The sequence below is a fragment of the Balaenoptera borealis genome (assembly GCF_965194805.1).
Source record: "Balaenoptera borealis genome assembly, chromosome: 9".
NCBI lineage: Eukaryota > Metazoa > Chordata > Mammalia > Artiodactyla > Balaenopteridae > Balaenoptera > Balaenoptera borealis.
In genome coordinates, this window is record NC_138873.1 from 38,758,221 (window position 1) to 38,786,096 (window position 27,876).

Genomic DNA, 27,876 nt, shown 5'->3' on the forward strand with positions numbered 1-27,876 from the left:
AAGCCCTCCCTTTGGACCTTTGCTTCAAAATCCCAGAGCTTTGTATGCTCAAGATCACCTCTGGCTGTGAGCCCTGCTCTTACTTAATTGGTTCAGTTAGTAGGTTGGCTTGTTAATCCTCTTGATTCTGTCCTTTATTCTCACCACTACTTGTCTTTAATTTCCACAAAATCCATTCACACAAACTATTTATGTAAAGAGTTGAATTTAAAAAAAAGGAGTTTATGGATGGTAGAGCATGTGTGTGTGTGTGTGTGTGTGTGTGTGTATGATCAATGGTAACAAATACAGATTGAATATTGGCTATCTTTGCTATTTAACGCCCTCTGGATATTGTCTGTTGTCCTTTCCCAGGTAGTCACCAGCCTCAGGTCATCTCTCTGACTCCTTTCCGACTTTTTTTCCTCACTTGTCCTCACCCCCTTGCTTTTGGATTGCCCCCAGGAATTCTAAAATTCTCATTGTCATTAAAAGCAGTTTAGGTCTTTCCAGTCTCCTAGACTCTCCTTTTTAGCATCCAAACTCAACACTTTGCTTAAAGGACCCCAGGATCAACCTTCCTTATAAAGCAGTTATTCATAAATTCAACAATTATTTACTGAATACTGATAATGTGCCAGGCACTCTTCTGGTTGTAAATATCAAATCTGCCCCTCTATTACATTAGTAGTGAGTGTAATCATTGTCAGAATGCCTAGCACAGTGCTGAAATATGTTGGCATTCAATAGATATCATTTTATTATATATATTTTAAGCAAAATTTAGAATTATTTAGAAACATTACGGGAAAGAAATAGAGGATGTGATCTTCAGAAATATTAAGCTTTTCATTTCTTTATTTCATCTATTCCCCGTAATTACACATCCTATTCCACCCCAAAGCCTTTTCAATCATGATATTTATGACCCTCAGATGTATAGAGACAATGATGTAATACACTATCATTTTAGCAAGTTGTGCATTTTTAATTAATACAAGCATATCTTTCCATTGACCTGTATTTGTTTGTTGTTGTTGCTTCTGCTGTAAATTTGCTAGCTGTACATTGTGGGTACACAGTAAATATGCACTGAAAACACTTTCGGTTTCAGTGAATGAGAAACTACAATAAATGAAAAATACAGTAAGTGCTGTAGTTATGCTTAATATATTTTGGCTTATTTTTTTTCTTTGATCATTCTTTCAGTTTTTACTCTTATATTATTTGGTAAATTTTGCAAGTACATTGGGCAATATTTTATTGCCCCGATGCTAGGTGCTTGCGGCAGAAGAGGGGATATACAGTGTTCTGTGTTAATACTCTTGCTCATCCAGCCTGTCTCTCACGCCTTCCCACTGTTTTAGGCCTCCACAGCCTCTGTCCTAGTCCAGGCTGCCATTACCTTTAGTCTGGAACACTGTTTTATACTTCCTCACTGGTTCTGCATAGCCCGTAATTTGCACCACATATTTTGCAGTGCGTGGATTCATAGCCTACACATCTAGTTATTTTACTCTCCACTTTAAACCTGCTGAAGCTTTACTTTGTCCTTAGGAAAAAGTTCAAATTTAAAGGTTTCAGTGCCTCTCCTGCTCTGTGTCTAGTTTCATCTCTTGATAACTGCTTCGCCACACAAAATTCTCTCCAATCATTTAAAGGCATTCCATTCTCTGTTACCCTTTCTGTTCTTTCAGAGGCTTTTTTTTTTTTTTTTTTTTTAATAAATTATTTTATTTTATTTATTTATTTTTGCCTGTGTTGGGTCCCCGCTGCTACGCATGGGCCCTCTCCAGCTGCAGTGAGCGGGGGCTGCCCCCCACCATGGTGCGCGGGCTCCCCACCGTGGCGGCCCCCCCGTTGCGGAGCACGGGCTCCAGGTGCGGGGGCTTCAGTAGTTGTGGCACGTGGGCTCTGGAGCGCAGGCTCAGTGGTTGTGGCGCACGGGCCCAGCCGCTCCACAGCATGTGGGATCTTCCCGGACCGGGGCCCGAACCTGTGTCCCCCGCATTGGCAGACGGACTCCCAACCACTGCGCCACCAGGGAAGGCCCCAGAGGCTTCTTTCTTTGTTGAAAACCTTATCTTCACCTCTCTATCGCTTATGTTTTGAATAACTTTTATTCATATTAAAGTATCCAGTTATTATTTCCATAAAATATCATCCCTACCTGCCCCTCTGGATAGGTAGGTATTTTGTTCCAAGAGTTGCCGCTAAGTATCCATCTCTTACAATGGAACATAGTGCACAGCGCTGGGTATTTAATTGTATCTCACCAGATCTGAGTCCTGTTTTTTTAAGTAGGTTTCTCTATTTTAACTGACAGAGCTGGGTACAATGTAAAATGAATATCATGCCTCTGTTCAAAATTAAGGAGAATTAATAAATGCTATCCATAACTAGGAGATTTTGTTTCTCAGCTGGTATTCAAAAGTGACTAGGAAGAAAGCATACATTTGCAAGTATCTATTATGTTCAAAGTATTGTGCTCAGTACTTTACATATGTCACCTCATTTAATCCTCACAGCATTTGAGCCTTTGAAAACCTAAGCATGCTCAAGGGTATAAAATACTAAATGGCAAAGCTGGGATTCAAAGCTTGACCTTTCTGAATACAATATTTATGTTCTTTTTACCAATTCGCATTGCTTTTGAGAGTCTGTGAAAGCTGAATTGCTGACTACTATCCATCTTGTTGGCTGAACTGAAGAATATATATTAAAGAGCTTTGTAAACTGTAAATATTCTACACAGGTACAGGGAGCTATGGGTATTCCTTAAGCATCTATTGAATACATAACTAAGTGACTATACAGTATTAATAGCATCATTAGTGTTAGAGAGAAGCAAAAAATATTTATTCTTTTTATTTCTAAGAGTAACATCGCCCAGTGTGTATTCCTCTGGGATACAGAGGAATGTTATATTAGAGAAGAGTTCTATCATCAAATATGTTTAGGAAACAATGAGCTTAAATTGGTTTCTCTACTGTAGAATTTCAGTGTGGAATATGTTGTCATTTTAAAATCTTAGAAAGGTAACATCTTGTCTACATGCTTTTCAGAGTTCCTGACCCTGAACTCTTTTTGTGGATAAGAGCATCTGTCAGAACTAGTATTCTATGGATCCCACTTGTAAATTAGTTGTAAAATTACTCATCAGAGAATGTTACCCGTAAAAATGTGTTCTGCCATGTAAATTCAAACAAGGATTGTGGATGGCTATTTCTGAGATGGTAAAGTATGGAAGTTAATTTATATATGTGGGCTGCAAAATCACTCATTAAGTTACTCCTCTAAGAAATAGATATGAGAGTTTCCCACTTTATATTAGAGGATATAAAATATGACTTCTTATTCACGTGCTTAATTAGTATTATGCATACTGAGATGCTTCAATTAAATTCAGAAACTTTGATGATTGAATATTGTGCATACAGTGTTGTGATGAACCAGATGAACAGCACAGAGCACACGGGAATTACACACTTACTATCTGCCATCTTCTAAGCATTTTCAAAGTATTAGCTCCTGTCTTAATGTGAAACCAGGTACCATTGTTAATACATTTTAAAGATGAGGAAACCAAGCAAGAGAGCTATTGAATTATTTCCCAACGTCACACAACTAAAAATTGGTTGGGATTGGATTTGAAATCAGGCTGTGTGCCTCTAGGGCTTATGTTATTAACCCCTATGTGATACAATATTGCCACTTTCTTATTGATTTCTGATGGTGAAGTCTTTGTGGAAAAAATAATTTCTTTGTACAAAAGTGTACTTGTATTGCTATAGTTTTCAAGATTTACAGCAATTTTGAATGAAGTAATCACAAAAGGTAGCAGTCTTACTTTTACCCTCCTTACAATTCATTTTTACCAAATAATTAATACTTTACCATGCTTCTCCCATGTTCTTTCATCCTTTAAAATAACATGTTTTTATTCAACAGATTTACTATTTTAGTCCATCATTTAGATTGTGGGGGGTATATTATGCATATCCACAGAGAGGGGATGGCATGAGGGAAGAAAAATGATGCATTTGGAAAGTCTGTCCTCACGGCATGTGTAGATTAGGGAGAGAGAGAGAAATGTATGTGAACAATGAAAGCACACATAGAAGGTATAGATGCCTTAAGAAAAGTCCTGGTGAGGTGCCATGCTGGCTCAAAGGACAGAGAGAGGACTTGCACTTGGGGGATCAGGGAAGTTTCCAGAAAATGATGGTATTTGAGGTTGGATGAAAAAGAGTACGCAGTTGGATGTGAAGATAAAGAGAGAAGCAGACACGCACAAATAAAGGCATGGGGAGAGCCCCAGTGCTACTTTCATGTCCGGAGTTACTAAAACGTGCTGTATTCAGTTGGGTATAAGCAGAAAGCAACTTTGTTCTTTCAGTGACTACCACTGCAAACCTCTCTCTTTAGACTTGCTTTTCTCCACCCCTTGGATGAAATCCGAAAAAGACCCTATATTTTTCCTGGTCATGCTCAGATAATAAAACAATGGTCTTTTCCCCCAAGCATTTAAAACTTCCAAATCCAATGTAATATCAAAGCTCCCAACATCCATCCCAGTTAAAAAGTTTCCCATTGCTCAGCTTGAGCTTGCCCTGAGCTTGGAAACCTGTAAGTGGGTGGGGTGTCCTGGGCTTCCTGTCCCTTTTCCTCACTCTGTTCACAAGCAGCTGATTACCATAACCTCCAGGGTAAGAGCAAAGGGGGCGGAGCAGGGATGAGGGATACAATCTAACTTGACTGTCTCAAGTGTTACCTGAGTTTGGTGCCTTCTGTCCTAGTGTCAGATGTCCAAAACTGATTTGCACACCAAAGATAAGTTATACCATTGACAAGTTAATTTAATAATTCTAACACTAAAATTCTTAGTTTAAAATTTTCATGTAATTGAAACAAATGCATGTTATTTTTAGGACTGTGCCTTTTTCATTTTATCTTTTTTGGGTAAAGGAATATACACATTTTAACTTTAGGAATAATCAAGGACATAGGGGTTAACTACCACCTGAAACCATCATGTAATTTAATTTTTAGAAAAGAATGCCAATGCCTGCTCGAATGGGATTGGGAATGCCACAGTTTAAATTCTCTGAACATCAAATATATGTATTACTACCTTTAGATCTGTTTCATATCTAAACTGTTTAAAAAAAAATCTTAATTTAAAATCAACTATATGGCCCCAATTGTAGGATAACTTATGAACATTTGTGTGTGTAGCATGCTGTGTTCTGCATGCATTTCTTTGTTATTTGCCATTTGTTGAATTCAAAGGTACCATTGTCCTTATCAATACACAAGAGAAACTCATTCTCTGTCTTCGGTTATTCCTAAAGTGTTAGCTCTCAGGAGAGACTCTGAAAGATTCTGTTCCTGTTTTTGAGCCCAACAAGTTCCTTTTAACTGAGACAGTAGTTTATAACACTGAATGTAAATCACATGGAATGATTTTTCTTAGACCAAATTAATTTGTTTCACTACTTTGACAATCTTCTAACAGATAACAAAATCTAGATTTTAAAAAAATTGTCTTTAAATGATCTGATTCCAAAATTACTAAAATACATTAAAGACTTTAAATGTTTAAAAAGAAAAATTCTGAGAACAATTCAAAGATTAAATTCACATAAAGGCAACCAAACTCAATAAAAGTAAATAAATTATAAATCCGAAGTTAACTAAAAAAGAAAAGAGTAGAACTAGATTTTATTCTTCTATTTTTGGTTAATATACTTGTTGCTATTATTTGAATATTTTATAAGGGTTGATATTTTAAATATTTAAAGAATTTTGGGGTAAATATATTCTCTATCAATATCATTGTTTTTGTTTATAATTAATATTCTTGTAATACAATACACTAATTTACCATGATACTGCAATATTAACACTATTTCTGTGCCCGAGATAAGTAATTAAAGGGCAGCCTTGGAATCCTTTTTTTCTGGTCTTCTTGTTATATGAAATAATGCATTTCTTTCTTATTTAAGTCAAATAATATAGGATTTTCTATACATTACTCTATAGAAATTAGCTGTTAGTACTGCCATTGTTGTTATTTTTTTAAAACCCAGAACCGTTTGTATTAAAAGATTTGCTTACGGTTACATATGGCTATCAAGAAAAAATGACATTATTTTGAAAAGAGTTGATAAGGCTTTCTATGTTGGAAACATGCTGGACTAGGAATCCCAATATTTATGACTTAGCCTAGGCCTGCCTGCCTGTCTGATAGGGTTATGACATAGATCAAGTGAAATAATTTATGCAAAGGACTTTGGAAATTCTAATGATGCATACAAATTAAAAATTTCATTCAAATACAGAATAGTTCAGAGTAAGATTTTCAGTATGTTGGTGAGGACTTCCTAGAACTTAATGTGTTATACAATCTTGATGTCTGTGAAATACACTTTTGTTGAATATTTATGCAGAATATTCATAGGTTTTGATTTTTTTTGCTCTTCCATTATTCGATTTTGGCTTTTTGCTTAGTTTTAAAAAATTTCTGATTAAAATTTTAATCTGTACATTTGCAGTTATCTGATTTTCTAGAAAATTCAATAAATGAAGGATGAGGAATCAATAAAATTTTTAGAAATTTGAGTAGACATATATAGTCCAAGGACTGATGTAAAGAGTCAAGTATGGTCACAAGATAAATCAGTATTTTAAACATTTCAGCACAAAATACTGAGGCACCACCACTAAGTTTCTGCTTACTGTTCAAGAGATAGAACATCCTTCATGGTATTAGTCATCTAATGAGTGTTCTCTGGTTCTAGTGCTTGAATACTTGGGTTAGACACATATGAGGATTGCAATTAGTATGGGACCACTGGTGGAATGATCAACCTTCCTGTGATAGCGTTTTGCAGTAGTTTGCCATGATATCAGTGTGTTTTTGAAACTAAATTGACTTTTAAAATTTCCCATCGTCATGTGAGCTTGTTTGAGAGATATTTGATTATTTACTAGTCTCTGGTCTGAGGATTTAACATGGTAACCTCTATTGCATCCTTACTTTTGGCCTCCTCCCTACAGCCTCATCGTATAGTACCGGAACTCATTCTGTCTGCTTTTGAGATTTCTTGTCAATGTTAAAGTTCTCAAAAATATTTCATGCTCCATAGTCAATTGTAATTTCATTCTTAACATAGATTTTTCAAACTCTTCTTTGGTTTCTGAACTCAGATATATACGGTAGTTCGTATTTGTAAAATTTCCACTGCCTTCACATGGGTCGTGTGGAATCCAGTCCATCTGTGAGATGCTGGGGATGGGCTACTTGGAAACCTTATAGCTCTAAGAGTGGCTTTCAGTTCAGTCATTTGTTAGAAGAAGATTAATACCTTGCCTTTTACCAAAGTATGTGGGAAGGTGTTTTCATGTACTAGCACTCACTCACTTGCTCTCAAATGCTTCTGTGCCCATGGCTCCGGTAATTGAATATTAACTCCCTTATTTGTGCATATGAGCATGGATTTTGAATATTCAAAGGTAGAGACCGGCTGCTAAAGTAACCTATTATGCTTCATTGGATGGTCCCAGGGAAAGCAGTACATTTGCTGCAATATGTGAAAATGTGGGCTTCAGAGCAATGTCAGTCCTTAGTAACCTCAGCTTGTCATTTTGCTGTTAAGAGAACCTCTAGGCTTCCTGCTAAATATCAATTTAAGTTTAAGTCTGCATGCTTGACATTGGGGACTACTGTTCCTGAGAGATGTACATAATTCCCTTTAACATTGATGGAAAGGAGAGCACAACGTGGTGAAATAGCCTTCTTGGGAGGACAACATTGTGAAGCTCATTTATTTCTCTAGATCGATCATGTGCGAACTGACAGTTAAAGCGTTTGAACTCTTAGAGCTGTGACACAAATTTGTACTAAAAAACAGATCATCACACATTACAATAAGTCCACAATCCCTAAAATTAGGAATAAATATGGACTGTTATCTATGACTCATTCAGTGACATTTCATCTTAAATATGTAGTGCATATTTTCCCATACATCCCAGAGGTAACAAACAGCAAATAATATCACCTTCATGTTTAAACAAATAATTGCATACTTTACATATTAGATTAGGGGAAAAAACCTCAAACATGTGGCATCTATTATAGCTTCAAAAATTAGATCACTTCATCCAAGTATTTTGTTCTTCATGAATGTTAGTAAAGGCCCAAGGAGAAGATTGAAATCTTGATATCAGATAGAAGAAAATAATCAAATATTGCTTTCTGTCTTTATTAGATCTGTTAACTATTTACCAAATGGTCCTCTTTAGTTTTAGAGAAAAAAAAGGTTGCCCTATAATCTTGATATATCAGAATACCTACATATAATATTTAATAGCACAATTTTATGCATTAGAAAACCTGTCATTTCATTAATAAATTTCATTTCAAATATCCTTTCCCATTTTTCCCTCAACTGTCATTTTTTTTTATCACAATTTACTGCTTGTATTTACATTTTTTTCAATTCTTCTCTCCAGTAGTTTTTTCTCTTTATCCTTTTCTCTCTCATATTTTTCCTTTAATAAAATTCCATTTTCAGTTAAATTGAATGTTTTTGAATTTGGACGTCTTCCTTGTACTCGTCATTGATCACAATATTACCCTTACAGGAAATAGTTGGGCGTTGTTGGCATTTCAATAGGGTAATTTTGATTTCCAGAGGAAGAGATGCCTTTCTCTCCACCAGTGCTTTTTATTATTCCCTCTCTCACATCTTGGGATCTTTCTACCTTAATAGCTTTTCCACTTCCCAGACTTTTTAATATTTTTCTCTCCATCAGGTATTTTTCTTCTCTCTTCAAATAAAATAGGAGTTTCCTATTTTGAAAGCAGCGTTTGCTTGATTCTCCCGCTACCTTCAAGCCACTTTTTTTCTAGTGCCTTTTACAACACTTGTCAAATAAATGACTTACACCCTCCACCTCAGTTTAGTCACCGCCCACCTTAAGCCCCTAAAGACAGATGTAGTGTAAACCCTGACAGTTGTTTTTTGTTTTTTTTTTTAAATGCAAGTGCCTGACTTAAGCTTTGGTTTCAGAGTCATCCACTTCAAACCACTTCCTAGATGGCTGTCTCAGATAGGCATCTTGCCCCAGCCCCCCACCTTCCATAGTCCAGGCTTCTTTTTTTTAGAGATTTTGGTTTATTTTGATAACCGACCACTTGGGCCGCTTGCATTTTCTCTTCCCAGGCTTTAAATTCCCACTCTTATGTTTTTTATTCACCAATAGTGAGTCTGCAAAACCCTAGGCCCAACCCTTGACCCCAACGAAGGCAGAACTCCAGGCCTGCTAGCTCTCGCTTTCTCTCCGTCTCCCCTCAAGAACTTGCTTTGTGGCCTCCAGGTGTGCCATGTAATTTCCAGGACCTGTAAGTAACCTTTTTTTTTTAATTGCTGAGGGTGTCTTGCAATCATAATAAGAATACAAGGTCCTGTCCATATACAACATAGGTTATTGATAGGCTGAGACCAGCACAAAACAATAGGCTTCCTACTATTTGCATCCCAATTCCAAAATCATGTTCAAAAATGTTGCCAGGGACTCTCTAGATATAAAAACAAACTCTCTTTGTGTTCAATCCTGAGGTTTATTTCTTCATTTTTTAAACATCCTCTGCCCTTGACCTTGCTGAAATTAACATCTGAATTTTTCTTATACATTTTTAACCAATATTTTTCTCAAGCCAACTTGAGGGCTTCTGTTTGTCCCTTGGAAAAACTGTTCCTTCTTGCTCTCATAATGTTAATTTAACCTCTATGTGGATGATGTGAGAATCTCCATATCTCTTCAAAGGCCATATTTTTTTCCCAATGTCTACTTAATATTTTCACTTGAAGTTACACCATTGTCTCAAACGCAATACGTATTTCTGTTATAAACTTCAATTAAATTATGTTAAAACAAATTCTGTTTATCAGGTCCCGAACCTGTCATATTTGAATAAACAGCCTTCTTTTTCCTCCTCTGTACATGTCAAACACATCTACAGAGGAGGAAAAAGAAAGCTGTTAAATGTCTAACTTATTTTTTTCTTTCCATTTCCATGAACACTTGCCTAGTCTTAGACATTATCATTTTACAACTAGAGTATTTCAGTGACAATTTACCTGGTTTCTATTCTACCAGAATAAGCCCTTTCTCCTGACAATCACGGAAAGTTTATCTCTTCGAAACATTGCTGTGTAACTCCCTTGCTCAAAAGTGTAATGGCTCTTAATGTTCTAAGAAAAAAGTACATCTCATTCACTGAGATTTCAAGGTTAATTTTTTTGACCATAATTTACTTTAAACAATTTTTAAATTTTCATTTTTACTTCTCATTAAAACAAAGGAGACCCTTGCTCCCCAGCCAGATTGATCCATAATCCATGGGACTACTTAATCAGTCATTCACTTTGTAACTTTCTTTCCCTCACCCCTTTGCTGCTCTATACTCTCCTTCAAGCCTTACCTATTTCCTGCCTCCTTTAAAATTGCCAAAGTCCAAAACTCAGATGACTATACCCTTCATTTGGCATTTTTCCTGTAGTGTCCCTAACCAGACTGTGGGTGGAAATAGTCCTTACATTTAAGTATGGTGCCTGCCCCTGGTAAGCATGAATGCAAAAAATACTGAAGCAAGAATGAGTGATGGAACTCAGTAATTATTTGGAGAAGTATTTTCTCATTTAATAAAATTGAGTTGTTCAACCTTAAATTGTCTGTTAAACCCGAGGACAAAGTTTAGCTGAAAGTGTTTCTTTAAAAATATAACCCTGAATTCTTCCTTAGATTGCTTTGATTTAGGATTCTGTTAAGGATTCCTTCTTTTTGGAAATCATGCTAATATTCCAGTGTAATAGATCTGCATTTTATAAACCCAGCCATTTTTTCAAGAAATGTAGATTCTCTTTGAAGCTGATTATAACATCTTCAGATTTTGACATGTGCAGTATTACAGAGAAAAAAAGACTCAGTGAGTCTGAACAGTTTTATGAGGATAATTGCTACCTATTTGGTTTAGAATTTCAGGCAGATAACAATGACTTTTTTAAACACATTTTCTCCTAATCATTATTCATGTACCCATGCAAAAACATTGACTGGATGCCTTCTTAGTGCCAAGAATTGTGTGAGAGAATGAAAATAAACCATGCTTTGCTCTCAGTTTTTGCTTCCACTATCCTCATTTTTTTTTTTTTTTTACATTTTTATATGGTTACTTTTATGATTAACAATTCTGTTTGTTTATAACATTCCCAAATTGGGTAATGAGATAAAAGGGGTATGTGTGTGTTTCTTATTGTCTAGAAAAGTGAAAAACAGAATGATAATATTCACAGACACTGTTTACTAATGTTAGACCAATAGGGGCTGATGGTTTTTAAGGGCTGAATTAGATCATGATGCTCTATGATATCATTTAGTGAGGAAATCACTCCTTATAGTATGTATAAGTTGTGAGTTAAGTGACCTACCAACAGCATATCACTTAATTTTTAAGACTGAAATTTTACCTGAAAAATATGGCTGAACAGTCAGAAATTTTGTTTTTTTGATATGTATATATAATATACATAATAAAATAGCTTGTTTTCTAAAATAAACTCTTGACTCTTTAAATTTCATTTTGTTTCACTTCACTTAAAGAGCCCAAATCGATCTTAGATAAGGAAATAAATCACTCATACTGGGAATGCAATAATTTTTCCAAATCATAACATTTATTTCAATAAAAAGTCAAGTTTCTACTTGAGTCCTAATTCTTCTAGGAAGCATATGTTTCTCCTAAGAGAATCAGTCCAGTTTGGTGGTTAAAATGCTTGCTTTTAAAACATGATCAAAGAAAAGGGGGTAATTATTTTATGGTAAGGGAGGACTACCAAGGTAAACCTCAATAATAAAAATAAATAATCAAGAAATTTTCCATCAAAACATGATATAGGTAATTTTTTCAAATTCTCGTATCTTTGTTCATAGTCACGGATTTTAGAAAGGTGTTACAGAAGTGGAAAGGGACCTGGAGTGATCATCTGGGGCTGCCTCTTTGCTTTAAGCAGATACATTGAGGACCCCTCGAAAACAGATATCTATCTGGCAACCCCAGGAGTGGGACCTCACATCTTCCCATGGTATCACATTCCATTGTTTTATTAGCTGTATGGCAGAAGGCTTTTTCTTAATCTAAATGGAATCAGCGTTCCCTTTAACATGCCAAATATTTTTTAAAGTGGAAGGCCAAATCATGTGTCTCATTCATACTTCTTTTTATTAAAAAAAAAAGTTTCCTTCTTTTAACTGTTTAAATAAATCTATACCTTGATCTTCAACTCTAAATTCTGAATTGTTAAATGTTTAAGAAACCTGCCATTCTTAGACATTCAGAGAGCTAGATGATGCCATGAGGGGAAATGCCCGTTACTCTAATTGTAAGTATTCTCACTGATGTTTTCCAGTTTCTTTTCTCCCTAAGCTTACTTCTCTTCAAATAATATAGGAAAAATGTGATTCCATGTGTAGAAACTGTAGGTAGATTTTGACTTATATTTAATTAAAACCTCAAAATTATTTTTTTCAAATTAAGAAATATTTAGAATAGTTTTTATGGAAAACATAGTCTGTGCTCTTAAAGATTAAGAAAAAAATCAGGAGAATATTTTAGCAAACCTTGAAGAATCTTTTTTTTTTTCTGAATTAAACTCTATAATGCTATGATACTAGGTTAAAGGCTATTTAGATTCTAAAGCAAATACAATGTACAAAATACATTCCTCGATCAGAAGATTTTCTGGAAAAAAATAGTCTAGCTAAATTATGCTACCTATTGTAAGCAATGCTGCCAGCTTATTTAGATTCTTAACCTCTAGCAATAACAGATTATTTTGATAAATTATTCATATTTCTGCACTGTGCACCTTTTGCAATTTGCATATCTGGCAGCAAATAGGCTCTCCTTTCAGGCTTCAGTCCCCTTGGTCAGACAGGATGGCCGAAGGCTGCTTCATGATTAATTTCATCTCAGTGGGGTTATTATCATACTGAAATTAGCAATGCCCCTGAAATATGCTTTCCTGGAGCTACAGGCACAAGAGGCTTAGTTAGTTTAAGAGCTTTTAACCATATAGTAAATTTTAGCTTAATTGTTAACCTTTCTCTATTTGGGGAGTATCTACACCTAAAAATAATACTGGATTTTACAAGACTAGAAAACAATAATTTAGAGCTTGATTTACCATCTCATTGGATTGCAGGATAATTTGTCATTAGTTTCTAGTATCTTATTTAAAAAGGATGTATACTTTTGAACGATCAAGGTGGTTTTTATATTGCTGGTTCAAAGTTTACTGCTGAATCAATAAATATTAATTTTTCTTCCGGTTTGTGTAAAAGTCATTCAGCTTTTCTATATTTAGTTTTCTCACCTAAGAACAGTCTAAATGCCTTGTACCATGGCAGAAGTAGCAAGAGATGGCTTTTAAAGAAACGTTTCTGGAAAATATTATAAATTCAGTGATTTGGGGTTGGGAAGAACTGGAAGATTGCTTAGAAAATATTTAAAATGTAAGTATGGTTCTCTACAATGCCATTATTGTTCATCTGCTGTCCGTTAGTCAAAGACCAATACTGGACTCACAGTGCAGCAATCTACTTGCTGTTAAAGTTATGTGAACCCTGCATTTGAAAACTCAATGGATTAACCATTCACATTAAAAGAAGTCAGAGTATAAACAGAGTCCTGTAGATGAAAAGTTCATGATATTAAACTAATATTTAAACCTATATGCAAAAATTGATTTCTTAACAAAGTATTTGCAGACTCACAATATTTTTTCAGTTTGTTAAGTCAGACTGTTTCATGCCTAAGGAATCAGAAGACACTAAAACATTTGGCTAATCTGATTCATGACAATTTGTTTATATAAATACAACATGTTTCAGGAAGCTAAGAATACTAAGTATTCTGATAATTTCCTGCTAAAACATTCCCAGGAGACGTATACTGACACTTAAATCTAGGTCCATCCTGTCTCTGATTTTGAGCGCCAAAATATTATTTATGGATTTCAGAATTATTATAAACTTCAGTTGAATTTTCTTATTGTCCTGTGTTCTTATTTAAATCACTATTTTATTTCAAAAACATAACTATAAAAATTATCAAATAAAAAATTGAAAAAAGGAAAAATTATTTGATATAATAAAATTTTCATTTGGGCTGCGTGTAGTAGAGGCAGTGAGTAATACAGAGGAAATAAGACTGGCCATCACTTGATAATTTTTGAATGGGTGTTGAGAGCACCAATGAGATTGGAGCTTATTATACATTCGTTATTTTGTTATATATTTGAAAATTTTCCTAGTAAAAGGTTAGCTTCATTTGCAGTTGGCAGTAATCAAAAGGAGAGAGAAAATTATGTATACTGAAAACTTGTCTGTAAAGATTTCATTTGTTTTCACTCTTGTGTAGTTTTTGTCTGGCCTTCTTAATGTACATTTATGGTCTCAGAGTTGCTTCCTTCTTAAAGCGTTGGTTTTGAAAATGGAAATACTGTACACTAGCAGATGTCAAATATGATCACCCCTGCATGTGTCCTCAATAGATTAGAGGCTGACAGAGGAACCGAATGATCAATGGGAGAAGTTATTAATAAGGCCCTAAGAAAAGCTCTCCATAATTCACAATTGGGTATACCGGGTGGTCCAATAGAATCTTAGGCATGGAGAACTCGTTTAGAATCAGTGGTCTAAGAAGACATTAAAAAAAAAAGAGAGAGAAAAGATAGGTGGAAATTTGACTATAAAAATGCTAAGGTACTTTACTGACAACTATTTTTAAAATCTTTTTTTTTCTTTTTTTTAAACCAGAACTACTCTACAGTTCTCTGATTTGTTGAGATCTTGAAGTAGTAAAACACCTAGGCAGTTTAGGGTACTTTTGATGATCTTTCCTATGTATTCTTGTATCCTTTCATCCACCTTTTCATTCACCAATTATTTATTAAGTACCCACTAAATGCTAGTTATAGGGTAGAGTAATACTTAGAAATATATTAGTTAGAATTCACTATCTGTATGTAAATCTTGATTAATTCTGATTTGAGACCAACTATTCTAGATGTGACAAAGGTAGCACTAACATGATAGTTGCATGTTCCTCCAGGAATAAAAGAAATTAATAATAAAAAGATCATAGGTAGAATGGACTCAATTTAATTTTGACAAAAGATATTTTGTCTTAAGAAATAAGTTTAGGAATAATGTAAACCATATATGTGGAAAAATAATATTTCTTTTATATAAAAACAGGATGAAAAATGACTATTTTTGTATCATGATTATAATACAAATGAATAATTATCTCACCAACAAGAGGTAAAGCATGAATTAGAAATTAAACCTCTGGTGTTTGGCCAATGAAACACTGATTCTTTGCTTATGATTCTTGACCAAGTTATTCCGATGCAATCTTGTTATTTTATAATTCTAACTAGGATTATAATATTAACCTGTAATCAACATTTGATGATAATTAAATGAAAGATTGTAATATATATGTGTATCAACTACTACATTTACACCTAGCTTAGTACATACAAATAATAGGTCCTAAATAAATATGTGATAAATGAGCAAATAAATATTAATACCTAAAACAAATGACCAAATCTTCCTTCCCATGTTGTTAAATGATAATTCAATTATTGAAAACTTAGTAAAGACAATCATGAACAATTATTTAGTGAAATGTGAAATGATTCATTGCTTTTAAAATCTTTATTTCTCCTTTATTTTCATGCTAATTAATCAAATAATATATTTAAATGTCTGTGGTATAAGTGAGGTTTTCTTGGTACCCCGTTTCTTTAAAGAGAACATTCTGAACAAAGAAAAAAAAAAAAACAACCAACAAAACCCCCCTAAGACAAGAGGGAAGAAAGATTCAAAATGAAACTTGCTTATACTCTCCCAACACATATTGTTGCCCAGGGCCATGGTTATAGTTGATGGGCATCACAGCAGTGTAGGGAATGACATCTTAGGTCAAAAGCTTATCCTGGAATTTGGTTGTTCTGGGCTTTGTTCTCTTATTAGTTACTCAGTGACCTTCAGTGAGCCACTTTATTTATGTCTTAATGCTCCACACATTTCAAAGGGCTAATCATACAGAAATAATATACAAAGAATTCTGAGATTTACAAATTCAGGTGCTAAGGGCTTCCTTGGGTGGTGCAGTGGTTGAGAATCTGCCTGCCAATGCAGGGGACACGGGTTTGAGCCCTGGTCCAGGAAGATCCCACATGCCACAGAGCATGTAAGCCCATGCACCACAACTACTGAGCCTGCACTCTAGAGCCCGCAAGCCACAACTACTGAGCCCACCTGCCACAACTACTGAAGCCTGCGCACCTAGAGCCCGTGCTCAGTAACAAGAGAAGCCACCGCAATGAGAAGCCCACACGTCGCAATGAAGAGTAGCCCCAGGTCACCCCAAGTAGAGAAAGCCCACGTGCAGCAACAAAGACCCAATGCAGCCAAAAATAAATAAATAAATAAATTTTAAAAATCAAATTCAGGTGCTAAACGAATGCAAAGTATTCCATGGTCAGTTAACAGTGAAGCAAAATAGTTTTGGGAAACTTTATTTTATGATTTTATTTGGTTCAGTTACTTTATTTCTGTCTCGGTAAGCCGAATTCTCAGTGGTTCTCCTAATAATTGTGTTCATTTCTTAACAAAAATTCTGAGTGCCAAGGGCAGTGTTTTTATGTTTGTGTTTTTATAATTTTTCTTTTTTTTGTTGTTATATATCCTTCTGAAATAGTACTTCATGGTAATTAATTTATGTCTCTTTTTTTTTTTTCCATAAGATCCTGGCAAAGTCCCAGAAGCCAAACAAGGGACAATAAAAATTGCAGCACAAGGTAGGCAATAAAACACTTAAAAATTCTATTGCTTTTTTAAAAAAAACTTACAGTAGCACTTTATTGACAATAGCCGAAGCTGTTTATTGCAGAATAGCACCATCTGCTGGGTTATTATAGAAAATATTTTGTTGTTGCATGAAGATGCACATTTCAAGAATTTATTTAGTAATTGGAGAAAGTGCAACTGAGAGTAATGCCACATTTGCAGAGGAGACACTGAATGACCCAAGAATTCGTATCTTGACTCCAGGTTTGTCATTGAGCTTTTACTTGTACATCCAAAAATAAACCATGGATTAATTGATACATAGAAGATAATATGATGGACAGATAGAGATACCCAAATATATAAAATTTCCAATGTTTTTAGTTATGCATTTTAATTTGTGTCATACTAGAAAATTCAGTCAGAATGTTATTAAATTAATACTACTTCATCTGTATATTGAGACTGCAAAAATCAGATATGACTACAAAGTAATCCTAGCTTTTATGAGCCATCTGAGAAAATTTGTTTTATCACTCACTAATATCTTTGGGACATCAAAAGTGGTTTTGTTTAAGAGAACTTTAGAAAATATATTGATTCTTTAAATCATCAGTTTGGGAAAAGTACTTCTTTAAAATAATTTTCCTGTGATGTTATTTTTTAACTATCACCTGAAATCACATCCTTTGAGAAAGCTACTCTAACTCCATTGTCCACTTTATAGAACACTCTTAGGAAAGAAAAAGTAAAATATTTACTGGAGAAAATCTTTATTTTTTCTCCTTTGCCACATTATACCGCATTGACCAATAAAGGAGATGCATTTAGGTGGTGGTACATTTGTTTCTGTGCAGAAGGCCCTGTAGCAGACTTCTCAGCACATGACGTGATTCCATCTGATCCAAAATTTTCTGTTACATTTAATCCTGGACCCAACGATGTACAGAATCATCCTAGTAAATATTGGTAAAATGGGTTGGCTAGCCATTTGACCCAATCATGTTGTTTATAAAGTATATGTGCTAGAATGGTTAAGAACTATGATACAAGGTTTTAGTTTTCATTTGGTCATTGGGTTGCTCAACAAAACTGATTCTTCTTTAGAAGAGTTCTGATCAGGAATGTCATTAATATTATGGTAGGTAGAAAAGCAGGGCAAATATTATCATCACTTTTGTGTTTTCTATTCATGAAAATGCAGCTCAGAGCAGATTCCTTAAGTGAATGACTACCTAGTTCAAGAATTACTGCAGTTAATGCATATATGTTCTCATAAAAAAGCACAATAGCCTGGCACAGTCTATTTTAACTGAGGCTTCTGAAGGTCACGGTAGGTGTGGAACTATGACTCGAGGCAGGCACTTAGTGTTACTTCAGCCTCCTATTAGAGGAGTTCAGGGGAGAGAATTAAAGAGATATCTGGAAATCTGCTTCAGATTTGAGCTTGGGGCCATGGGCTCTTCACTTTTACATTCCAAGTACATTGGATTAGGCAGACTCAGAACTTAACGCTTTCAGAATAAAGCATTTATTGTTGAGTGAATAATCAGGTAGAGTTTCGAAGGCTTGTAAAACTATCCTTTTATGAGATTAGATGAAAGTGCTGATTGAGAACAGTGTACAAGGCAAGAGTTAGGGGCTATATATATATATGTTCACTAAATTGTAATGACACATCAAAGCAGGGACACACCAAACAGGGATAAATGTCACTTGTGTTGTGCACATACTCAGTAGACCTTTTGTAGACAAGTTTTATAACACCACAGCTGCATAATTAAATTATGCATAGAAGTAATTAATATTTGCAAGTACTCCATGTGGAGACAGCTTAAACACAATGGCAATACTGCTATAGACGAGACTGATAATTTTGATAGATACAGTGACAAAATTGACAGTGATGTTTATAGTGGGGTAAAAGTTAGAGTATATCTCTTCATTTATTTAATTTTTTTACTTTTATAACAAAGGAACTATTTAAACCCTAGTTTTATATAAATTATGTATATATGTACATATTAATTATAATTAAGATATAGCATTCTTTGTTGGAAGTACTTAAAAAATTATTTTAACAAAGAGTTTGGAGGCACTGAGAAGACAATGACATAAATGTCTTTACACTACAGGAGATTACAATTTGGAGATATGAGAAATTTAAGTAACAACACAAATTGAATATCTTGTAGTGCTGAATTGAATTGTAGAGATAATAAATGCCAAAGAATTAAGACAAAGTGATTTTCAGTAAGAGGGATTCCTCATGGATGAGGGGTGACTTGAGTTTGTAGCATGACTAAAAAATAAACTGGAAGAAAAAAAAGCATTGCTAGTAAGTGGATGACTTAAGTAGATATAAAGAGTTAGCGATAATTATGAAAGGTTGTTGTCATTATCAAGACATGAGACAATAACCTTAGCTAGGATGGCGCAAATGACTTTAGAGAAATGCAAATAAGGTGAACATTTTGAAGACATAATATTTGATAAACTATACAGATGAAACAAGGAAAAAATAAAAATGGTACTGAGCTTTCGAGTGTTGGTGAATAGGATCATTGTAATTGTCATAGTGATAAGTCCCAGGGGAAGGAATGAGCTTAAGGGAAAAGAAGAGGATTCACTTTTGGGCAGGTTTATGTTGAGCAGACGGAATGTTATCCAGGCAATGATTTTCCTGTAGCCAGTTAGAACTTAGATGGGATATCAATCTAGTTAATAGATATTACACAATAAGTTGTGGTGCAAGAATGGAATATAGACCAAAATGGGGAAGGGAAGGAGAGAAATAAGGAATCTTTTTTTTTTTTTTTTATAAATTTATTTTTATTTTTGGCTGTGTTGGGTCTTCATTGCTGCGCGTGGACTTCCTCCAGTTGCAGCGAGCGGGTGCCACTCTTCATTGCGGTGCGTGGGCCTCTCATTGCGGTGACCTCTCCCGCTGCGGCACACAGGCTCCAGGCGCCCAGGCTTCAGCAGTTGTGGCTCGCGGGCTCCAGAGCGCAGGCTCAGTAGTTGTGGCGCACGGGCTTAGCTGCTCCGCGGCATGTGGGATCCTCCCGGACCAGGTCTCGAACCCGTGTCCCCTGCACTGGCAGGCAGACTCCCAGGGAAGTCTGCGCCACCAGGGAAGCCCCAGGATCATTTTTTAATCAGTTAGGTGTAACAGCTAGGAAGACACCTGTTGAGAATGAAATGCCCGAGTGAGGACAGGAACCATAATGGAACTTGCCTTAAAAGATGGGTCTACATCAAATATTTCCTAAATTCCCATCTCAAGATACTGCAGTTGATACTCTGGTGTGGTGCTGCCACTTACCTCTCATGATGTACCAGGGTATTGGATCTTACTCTGTGCATAAATCTAGGGATGTGCCTGTGGAGTCCTGTGGGTGGGTGGGTGTACATTTGGAAAGGGGGACAGTACACTGAGCCAGGAAAATGGTATCTCTATTTCCTTTCAACTACTGAGATAATTGTAGATTCACATGCTATCTTAGTTTGGGCTGCTATAACAGAATATCATGGGTGGCTTAAACAGTAAACTTATTTCTCAGTTAAAAGAAAGATGGGTCTATATGCATCTATGTTAGTGTATTTCAGTGTATTTTTTTTCCTTTTGGTCTCAATGCAAACATTAAAAGTATCCCATCTATTAGAGAAAAAAGAGAACAAAATAACTAAAATATTAGCCATCGCAGTCTCAAGATTGCTTTGGCTATTCGGGGTCTTTTGTGGTTCCATATAAATTTTAGGATTATTTGTTCTAGTTCTATGAAAAATGTCATGCGTATTTTGATAGGGTTTGCATCAAATCTGTATATTGCTTTGTGTAGTATGGACATTTTTACAATATTAAGTTTTCCAATTCAAGAACATGGGGCATCTTTCCATTTCTTTGTATCATTTTCATATTGCTTTATCAGTGTTTTATAGTTTTCAGAGTATAGGTCTTTCACCTCCTTGGTTAAGCTTATTCCTAGGTATTTTATTCTTTTTGATGCAATCTTAAACAGGATTGTTTTCTTGCTTTCTCTTTCTGATAGTTGATTATTAGTGCACAGAAAAGCAACAGATTTCTGTATATTAATCCTGTATCCTGCAACTTTACTAAACTGATTTATTAGTTCTAACAGTTTTTTGGTGGAGATTTCAGGGTTCATTACAGTCTCATTACGATGTGAAAAACAAGAGCTAAATAGTTAAGAATCACTCCCACTCAGTAAATCAGTCATCCAGCCATTGTAATCCAGTTAAATAGATTAGAGTCAGGTGAGCTGAATTGAGTGCCAGCAGTGGGACACATGAACAAAAGTTACAAAACCATTCTGGAAACAGTTGGACCCTGAAACCCTGGTTTTGATTAACTTCTGGGCGGGAATCCAGCTTGACAGATCACATGGCTTTCCAGATGACAGTGAGTAAAACCCACCAATCTTCAAGGGATACAGGGCAAGAAGCAAAGCCAGTGTCAGTTATGAAGGAATAAGTCAAACTCCTTGGTTCAGCTCTTTTCTCTGTTACTGTAAAGTTAAGGGCTGAAATTATTTAAGAATGTTAGAATGGGGAAGAGGAAAGTGTGTAATACCCACATACCTGCACACCCACATGCACATGTGTACATCGTTCTTCTTGGATTATTTAGGAGTCAAAAAAATTCAAAGTAGCTGCAAAAGATTTTGCCACTTCTTTGAGAAATTTGTTTCAGAGCTTTTCTTCTCTGTGGAATTCATAAGAGATGATGGTTCTTCAAAGTGTGTTCATGTTCTCAGTCTTCTTTCTGGCATTGGTTGCGCCTCAGAAAGAGTGGGTTTATTGCTCAACTGATGAAGTTAGGGATCAGGGCCACTCCCTTGCCAGAGACCCTCCCAGGACCCTGGGAAGGACCACAGCAATTTTTAATTTGTGATTTTGTGTCATTTTATTTTGTTTTTCTTGAAAGAGCCCTCTACCTTCACCCTTTGACCCAACTTGAGAGAGGTTATGACTTAAATTATGGGAGATATCTGGAGATGATCTCCCATAGAAAAACAAAGTAAATTCCTCTTTTGCAACATCTGAAAGGACAACACCATTTCAATTCTTGTCCTTATTCTACAAGCTCCAGGTAAAATTCAAGTGAATTCCAGAATCAAATGTATACATGGTGGGTGATGTTGAAAATTATGGTGCTTCTTGAAGGAAATTCTTATTTGTAAAGCAAAGAACTAACTACAAATAAGTCTATTGAGTCAAACTCAGAGGGTTTGCTGAAATAATGCCTGGTGGCTTTGAAATCTATCCGACAGTGTCCATATCCTTTAATTCATTTTAGTTATCTTTATTACTCTCCTCACTATATCATTGGAATAGGCAAATTTCTTAACTTAAAAACATTATAGATATAAATCCTCTCTACATTTTGTGTGCTATTAATTAAAACTCCATTAAAAAGAAACAAATGTGACAAAGTAGAATTAATTTGCTTGTAAATCTACTTTTTTACTCTGAAAGTAATGGTATATTAATAACATTTAGAAAACAGATTTTAAAAGGTCTGTAATACATTAAAATAATAAATTTAAATATATTCCCTTTCAGTCTTTTGTTCCTGATTTTTATACCCAATTCTGCTTCTTGCTCACTATGTGAACATGTGTAAATCATTTGATGTCTCTAAGGCTTATTTTCTTGCTCTGGGCTGCCTTTCTTAAAAGGTTGTTATGAAGACCAAAGAGAGGATGTACATGAAAGTGTTTTGGCACTTGTAGAACAGAATATAGATCCAATGTAGTCCTGGATGTTGGTTGAAAGTGGTCCCCCAAATTCACAGGAGGAATTACCTTAAGGGATGTACATGACCTCTGATTCAGTTAATGTGGCTTAAGACATCATAGGTTTGCTTGGAACAATTCCAAGATGACTGAGCCTCCCGCAAATGCTCCCTTCCAGTAACACACATAAACTACAACTTGGATCCTAGTTTAGACTCATGATCTAGGATTAGATGAATTCCACCACAGAGGAAGTCAGAATTCAAAGGTAATTAAAGTGTGCCGCTCCTTTTCTCTATGTAAATGATGATATACATTTGCTAAAAGGAGGGTGGGATTTTCATTAACTTTCTGAAATGATACATTTTATACACTGTTATTGTAACTATGTAAAATAAACTGGTATATAATTCTTCAGTAACTAGGCACAGATAATTTATGGACTCCATTTATTTTCTGTGTGGATCTATTCCTTTTATTTTAGAAGTGACTGTGGTTTGGTCAGATATAACAATTTCAAACCTAAAATGGAATTATGCTAAACACATACTTATTATTTTAACTTCTTGCCTGTGTAACAATATATTTTTATTCTCCTTTTTTGGTTTTATGTTTATATCTGAATTAAAAGAAAAACTTTATATGAAATAATATTTTCAATTTATTCTCTTATTTCAGATTTGGATGAATTAATTTGTGCATTGATAACCACTAAGTTTATGAATATATGCACTACATCCTCATATTCTCAGTTTTCTGAGGAATGGTTATTTAATATGTTTTAATACTATTTTCTTTCCCTTATTTCAGCAGCAACTAAAAAAGATGAAAAGAAGGAAGGTATGTTTTATGCAAAGTTCCACTATGCTTTTTGTGTGAACAATTTACCAATAATCAGAGTTGAATTTTGACTGCCAGCTTGTCTGTGTTTACTTTGGATCTATTATGTGCATACATTTTGTGTGAATGTGTTTTTTCTAGAACATCACTTCACGTGAAAGGGTGAACTACTTTTTTAAAAAGTAATTTTAATCTAATCTTTCTCAATATACAGGGGGTAAAACACAACCTCTCAAAATCCCGGGCCTCCTATTTCATTAGCAATTTTATCAAATTTCAAAAATACGTAAAATACAGACCCATTTTCTCATATTGACACACTGACAAGCAACTGATGTTATTTTGTTCATTATGTTGAAAATAAGTCATAGCCCATCACTTGCACTCCACCTCCCTTTGTCAGGATGTCTTGATATGGAATCATTTATTCCCTGCTGTCAAAAAGAGACTGCACCTGATGGACTTATACAGGCAAGAGAGACTTTATTCAAGACTATTGCGATAGGGGTCAAGTCTGTTTACAAGAGGAGAAATTGAACTCAACTCTGCTGAAACAAAAATGAGAGTTTTAAAGTTCTGGTGTGAGCTCGTAGAAAAGCACTGGAGGATGTTGGTGGGTTTGGGGTGGGAGCTGGTCAATGTGATGAGGCCATCTGGGTTTTTTAATTTCCTATGAAATTAGGCTCCTACCCTTCCACAGAGACTAGGATATAGGACTGCTACCTCCTTTGATGATTATGTTTCAAAGTGATGTCTTGCAGATCTTGAGAAAGATATTTCTGATTGTAGAAGATTTATGTTTCAAAGGGACAGAGAAAGAATTTACAACTGCAAGTTTTCTAAAGTAAATGCTCTGCTAAAAGGGTGGTCAGGGGCCTATAGTCAAGAAGAAAACTGTCTAAACTTTATTCAAGTTGATGGGAATGTTAAGGCCTTCTAAGTCACTGTGAATCTATTTAGAGATGTTTCTAATGCACAGCCTGACTACTCTTAGATAGGGTCTCTAGCTATCACTACTGTTTATTAATCTAGGCTTATTTTCTCAGTGAAAATAGCATGTAGATATAAGCAATCACTTATGACTTTGAAAATGACAATTATATTCTAATTAGTGTTCGTATGATCTGAGAAAAAATAAGAAAACAAGTGTTATATTTTATATTTAGTATCATCAGAATTTTACATAGTCCTGATAGCTTGGGAGTCACATTCTGCTTCTGTTAAACAAGAATCTAAGAGTCAATAGATCTGAGAAGGAGAAAATATTTTAGTTGGTTATTACTTACCTAGGAGAAAAAAAACATAGTATCATAAAAGTCAACTAATACATATCATTGTGTTTAGTATAAAGGCATAGAAACCAGTATTAATTCCCCATATACACATAGCAAATATTTCAGTGCATTTTGGAAATTATATCATTTATATGATCAACATTGTGGTGTGTATACAGAGACCTTACAAGAAAAAAGAGATAGTAAGTTCCTGACACAGCTTTTGACAGATAGTAAGTGCTCAAAGATGTTTATCTTCCCTCCATCCTTCCTTCTTCTGAATAAAGAACAATTTACCATTTGATTTAGGTAAAGGAGTAATATGAACAGTTATTTTTCCACTCATTGGCATTCAAACCAAAGTATTAGAAGACTTTTGGGTATATGAAACAGTAGTCAAGTTACAATTCACAGCTATAAGCTTTATATGTATTTTTTTCCCCTCATTGCTATGCTTGGTTCTGTTTTTCCTGAATTATGTGGCTTTTTTCACTTTTCTGCAAAATTGTCCATATGCAATGGACAATTTTTGGAAGAGCCTGGGGAGCCCAAGCAGAGCTTTGCTCTTGGAGATTCAAGTAATCCAGTGTCCATCACCAGCTGTGAAATATATAAAACATATACTCCTGACTATTTCTTAATATTACCATCACTATCATCATCATTATTATTAAATTGTCATTTCCAAAGGGTTTCATAGATTATCTCTCATCTCTTGTTTGGAAAACTTTTTAAATTGGTAAGATGATGATATTTAAGATAAAAACTATTCAGCGTAATTTTCATTGCTCTCAATGTATAGTAGGAGAATAGGCTTAAGGGCCAGCTGTTCTAGGCAGTGGCTTGATTTTACATTTCACGAGTTCCTATTTCCCTCTCTGTATCTTCTTTTAAGCAAAGCAGAGGAGGTATATGGACTTAAGCGTCTTGGTTCTTGTTTCTTATTTTCGATGATCTCAATAAAGATTATAGAAATCTTTTCCGTAGAGGCAGGAAGCACATTTTTCCTCAGATGAGGCAAGTTTAATACAAATCATCAGGTGGCATACAATTTGGATTTTCAGTATTTTATTTTACACAAAGTTTATTCACGTTCAACCTTTTTGGATATAGTCAAAGATACTAATGGTTGACAACTTTCCTGAAGAAAAAGAGAATAAGGGGGGTTTCAGGGATTTAATTAGAATGCTCTTGAGAAGTTTTTGTGGTGAATTTTAAAACACAAATAAAAGTGCATATGAACTTCTTTATGATAAGCAGGCATCAGGCCACAAAGAGCTTCTTGCATTAGTGAACTCTGAAGATTTGCTGTTCATATTAAGATCTTATTACAGCATGTCTCATCAAATCTCTTTCACAAAACTTAGCAAGAGAGACCCTTGGCTCCATTGAGCTTTCCCCATCAAGTTTACTGTTGTTAGCAGTTTTGGTGTCAGAGCAAGCATATCTTAACCTAAGTAGAGTAACATTTCTGACTAAATGTTCAGCTGAGGTCCTTCTGTGACGAGACTTTTTTCTACTGAAGTTGCCACTCTTTCTCCCTCGGCAGACACTTTCCTTGTGATTTATTAACACACGTTCTTACTGTCCATCAGGTTCTCAAAGTCAAAGTCCTAATCAAATTATATTTTTCTTTATAAACATATGCTTATTCCTTTATTTCTTCTTATAGAGTCATCCCATTCTCTTTGCAGACACCAGGACTCAAATTGTAGTGTAAACTTTGACTCCTGTTTTTCCTTTGCCACTAAAATTTAGTCCTCCGGAATTTTTAATTTGACTAAACTCTCTTGTCTAATCCATCCTAAAGTAATTAGAAAAGCTAATCTTCACTCACAGCCTCCATTCCTTCAGTTGCGACCTCACATCCTCGTTTGTGACCTCATGTTGGTCTTACTAACCTCTTGCATGAACCAGGGAAACGATCTTGAAAATCAGAGGTTCTCAAGATGTGGTCAAGGACTACTGGAAGTACCTGAGACCTTTTCAGTGGTTCTGCAAGATCAAAAATATATTTATAAAAATATGGATTTATCATTTCCTTCTCACTCTCATTCTCTCATGAGTGTGCACTAGAGTTTTCCAGAAGCTACATAATGTGTGATATTGCAACAGAATGAATGCTTAAGGAGATATGCGAATCCAACTATCTTTGCCAGACATTAAGGAGATTCACAAAAGTGTAAAACAAAGTCCTTCATCTCATCATTTTTTTGGTATTGGAAAATGTATTTGTCATAAAAAGTATATTTACGGTGATAGGTAACAGGTTTTAAATTTTTTTAATGAATAAATATATATTTATATATTTTAAAATATTATCAACTTTATTTTTTAAAATTATAAATGTCGTAGATACAGCCTACATAAATAAAAGCTGTTTGGGGTCCTTTACAATTGTTAAGATTTTTAAAGGAGTCCTGAGATAAAAAAATTTGAGTATCTCTGACCTAAATAATCATTCTGCCTGTAATGTTTTCCTTAAATATTTTCTTCCAAAATACTGAACTGACTTCATGAAACACTTTATGTCATTACCTATTTAAAATAGTCAGTGGCACCACACTGACCACAGAACATAGTCTACAAGCCTTAACCTGTAATTTAAGTCCCCACAGAATGTTTCCTGACCTCCTGTCAAGCACATATCAAGGCAAAGTCAAAGCCAAGGCCTGACAAATTCCACCAGTAAAAATACAATGATCTCTTTTGAGATTGAGACAATTTATTACTTTCATGGCCAGCAAAAGCAAGGGTATCTAAAGGTGCCAGCTCTTCATTGTCCTTGTCCCACACACGAAAAATTCAACACACCAGATAATTCAACACAAGTTAGGGACACCTTTTTGCTGAGGACTCAAATCTGGACTACAGCCAGTGGTCTGCAGGTCTGTTCTCAAAGGGTTCTCAGCAGGAGGACCCAGGAGGTGATGAGAAGTTGTCTCATGACAACCTCCAGGAGAGACAGAGGCATGTGGAAGATGACCTCATAGAAAGTCCTCATAGGCCTCCCATCCCCTTACGTTCTTCAAGGATCACAAGACATCCTGCCAGACTCAGAATTAGCTGTGGTTCAGATCTTTGCCTGA

The 27,876-nt window shown here is 35.1% G+C and overlaps 1 protein-coding gene across 12 annotated transcripts in view; it reads left to right on the forward strand.

The window, feature by feature from the left end:
• The window catches only part of TRDN (triadin), a 370,366-nt gene that overhangs the window by 209,743 nt on the left and 132,747 nt on the right, over nt 1-27,876 (forward strand). For 11 of the 12 annotated variants that reach the window (XR_014248698.1, XM_082406161.1, XM_082406160.1 and 8 more), the window contains 2 exons: nt 16,872-16,925; nt 23,484-23,513. Coding sequence is in view for 11 of the 12 variants with exons in the window: in XM_082406161.1 (XP_082262287.1) it covers nt 16,872-16,925; nt 23,484-23,513 (84 nt within the window). In the remaining variant the exon portion in view is untranslated. The remainder of the gene's footprint in view (nt 1-16,871; nt 16,926-23,483; nt 23,514-27,876) is intronic. The other variant, XM_082406156.1, reaches the window with a different exon arrangement.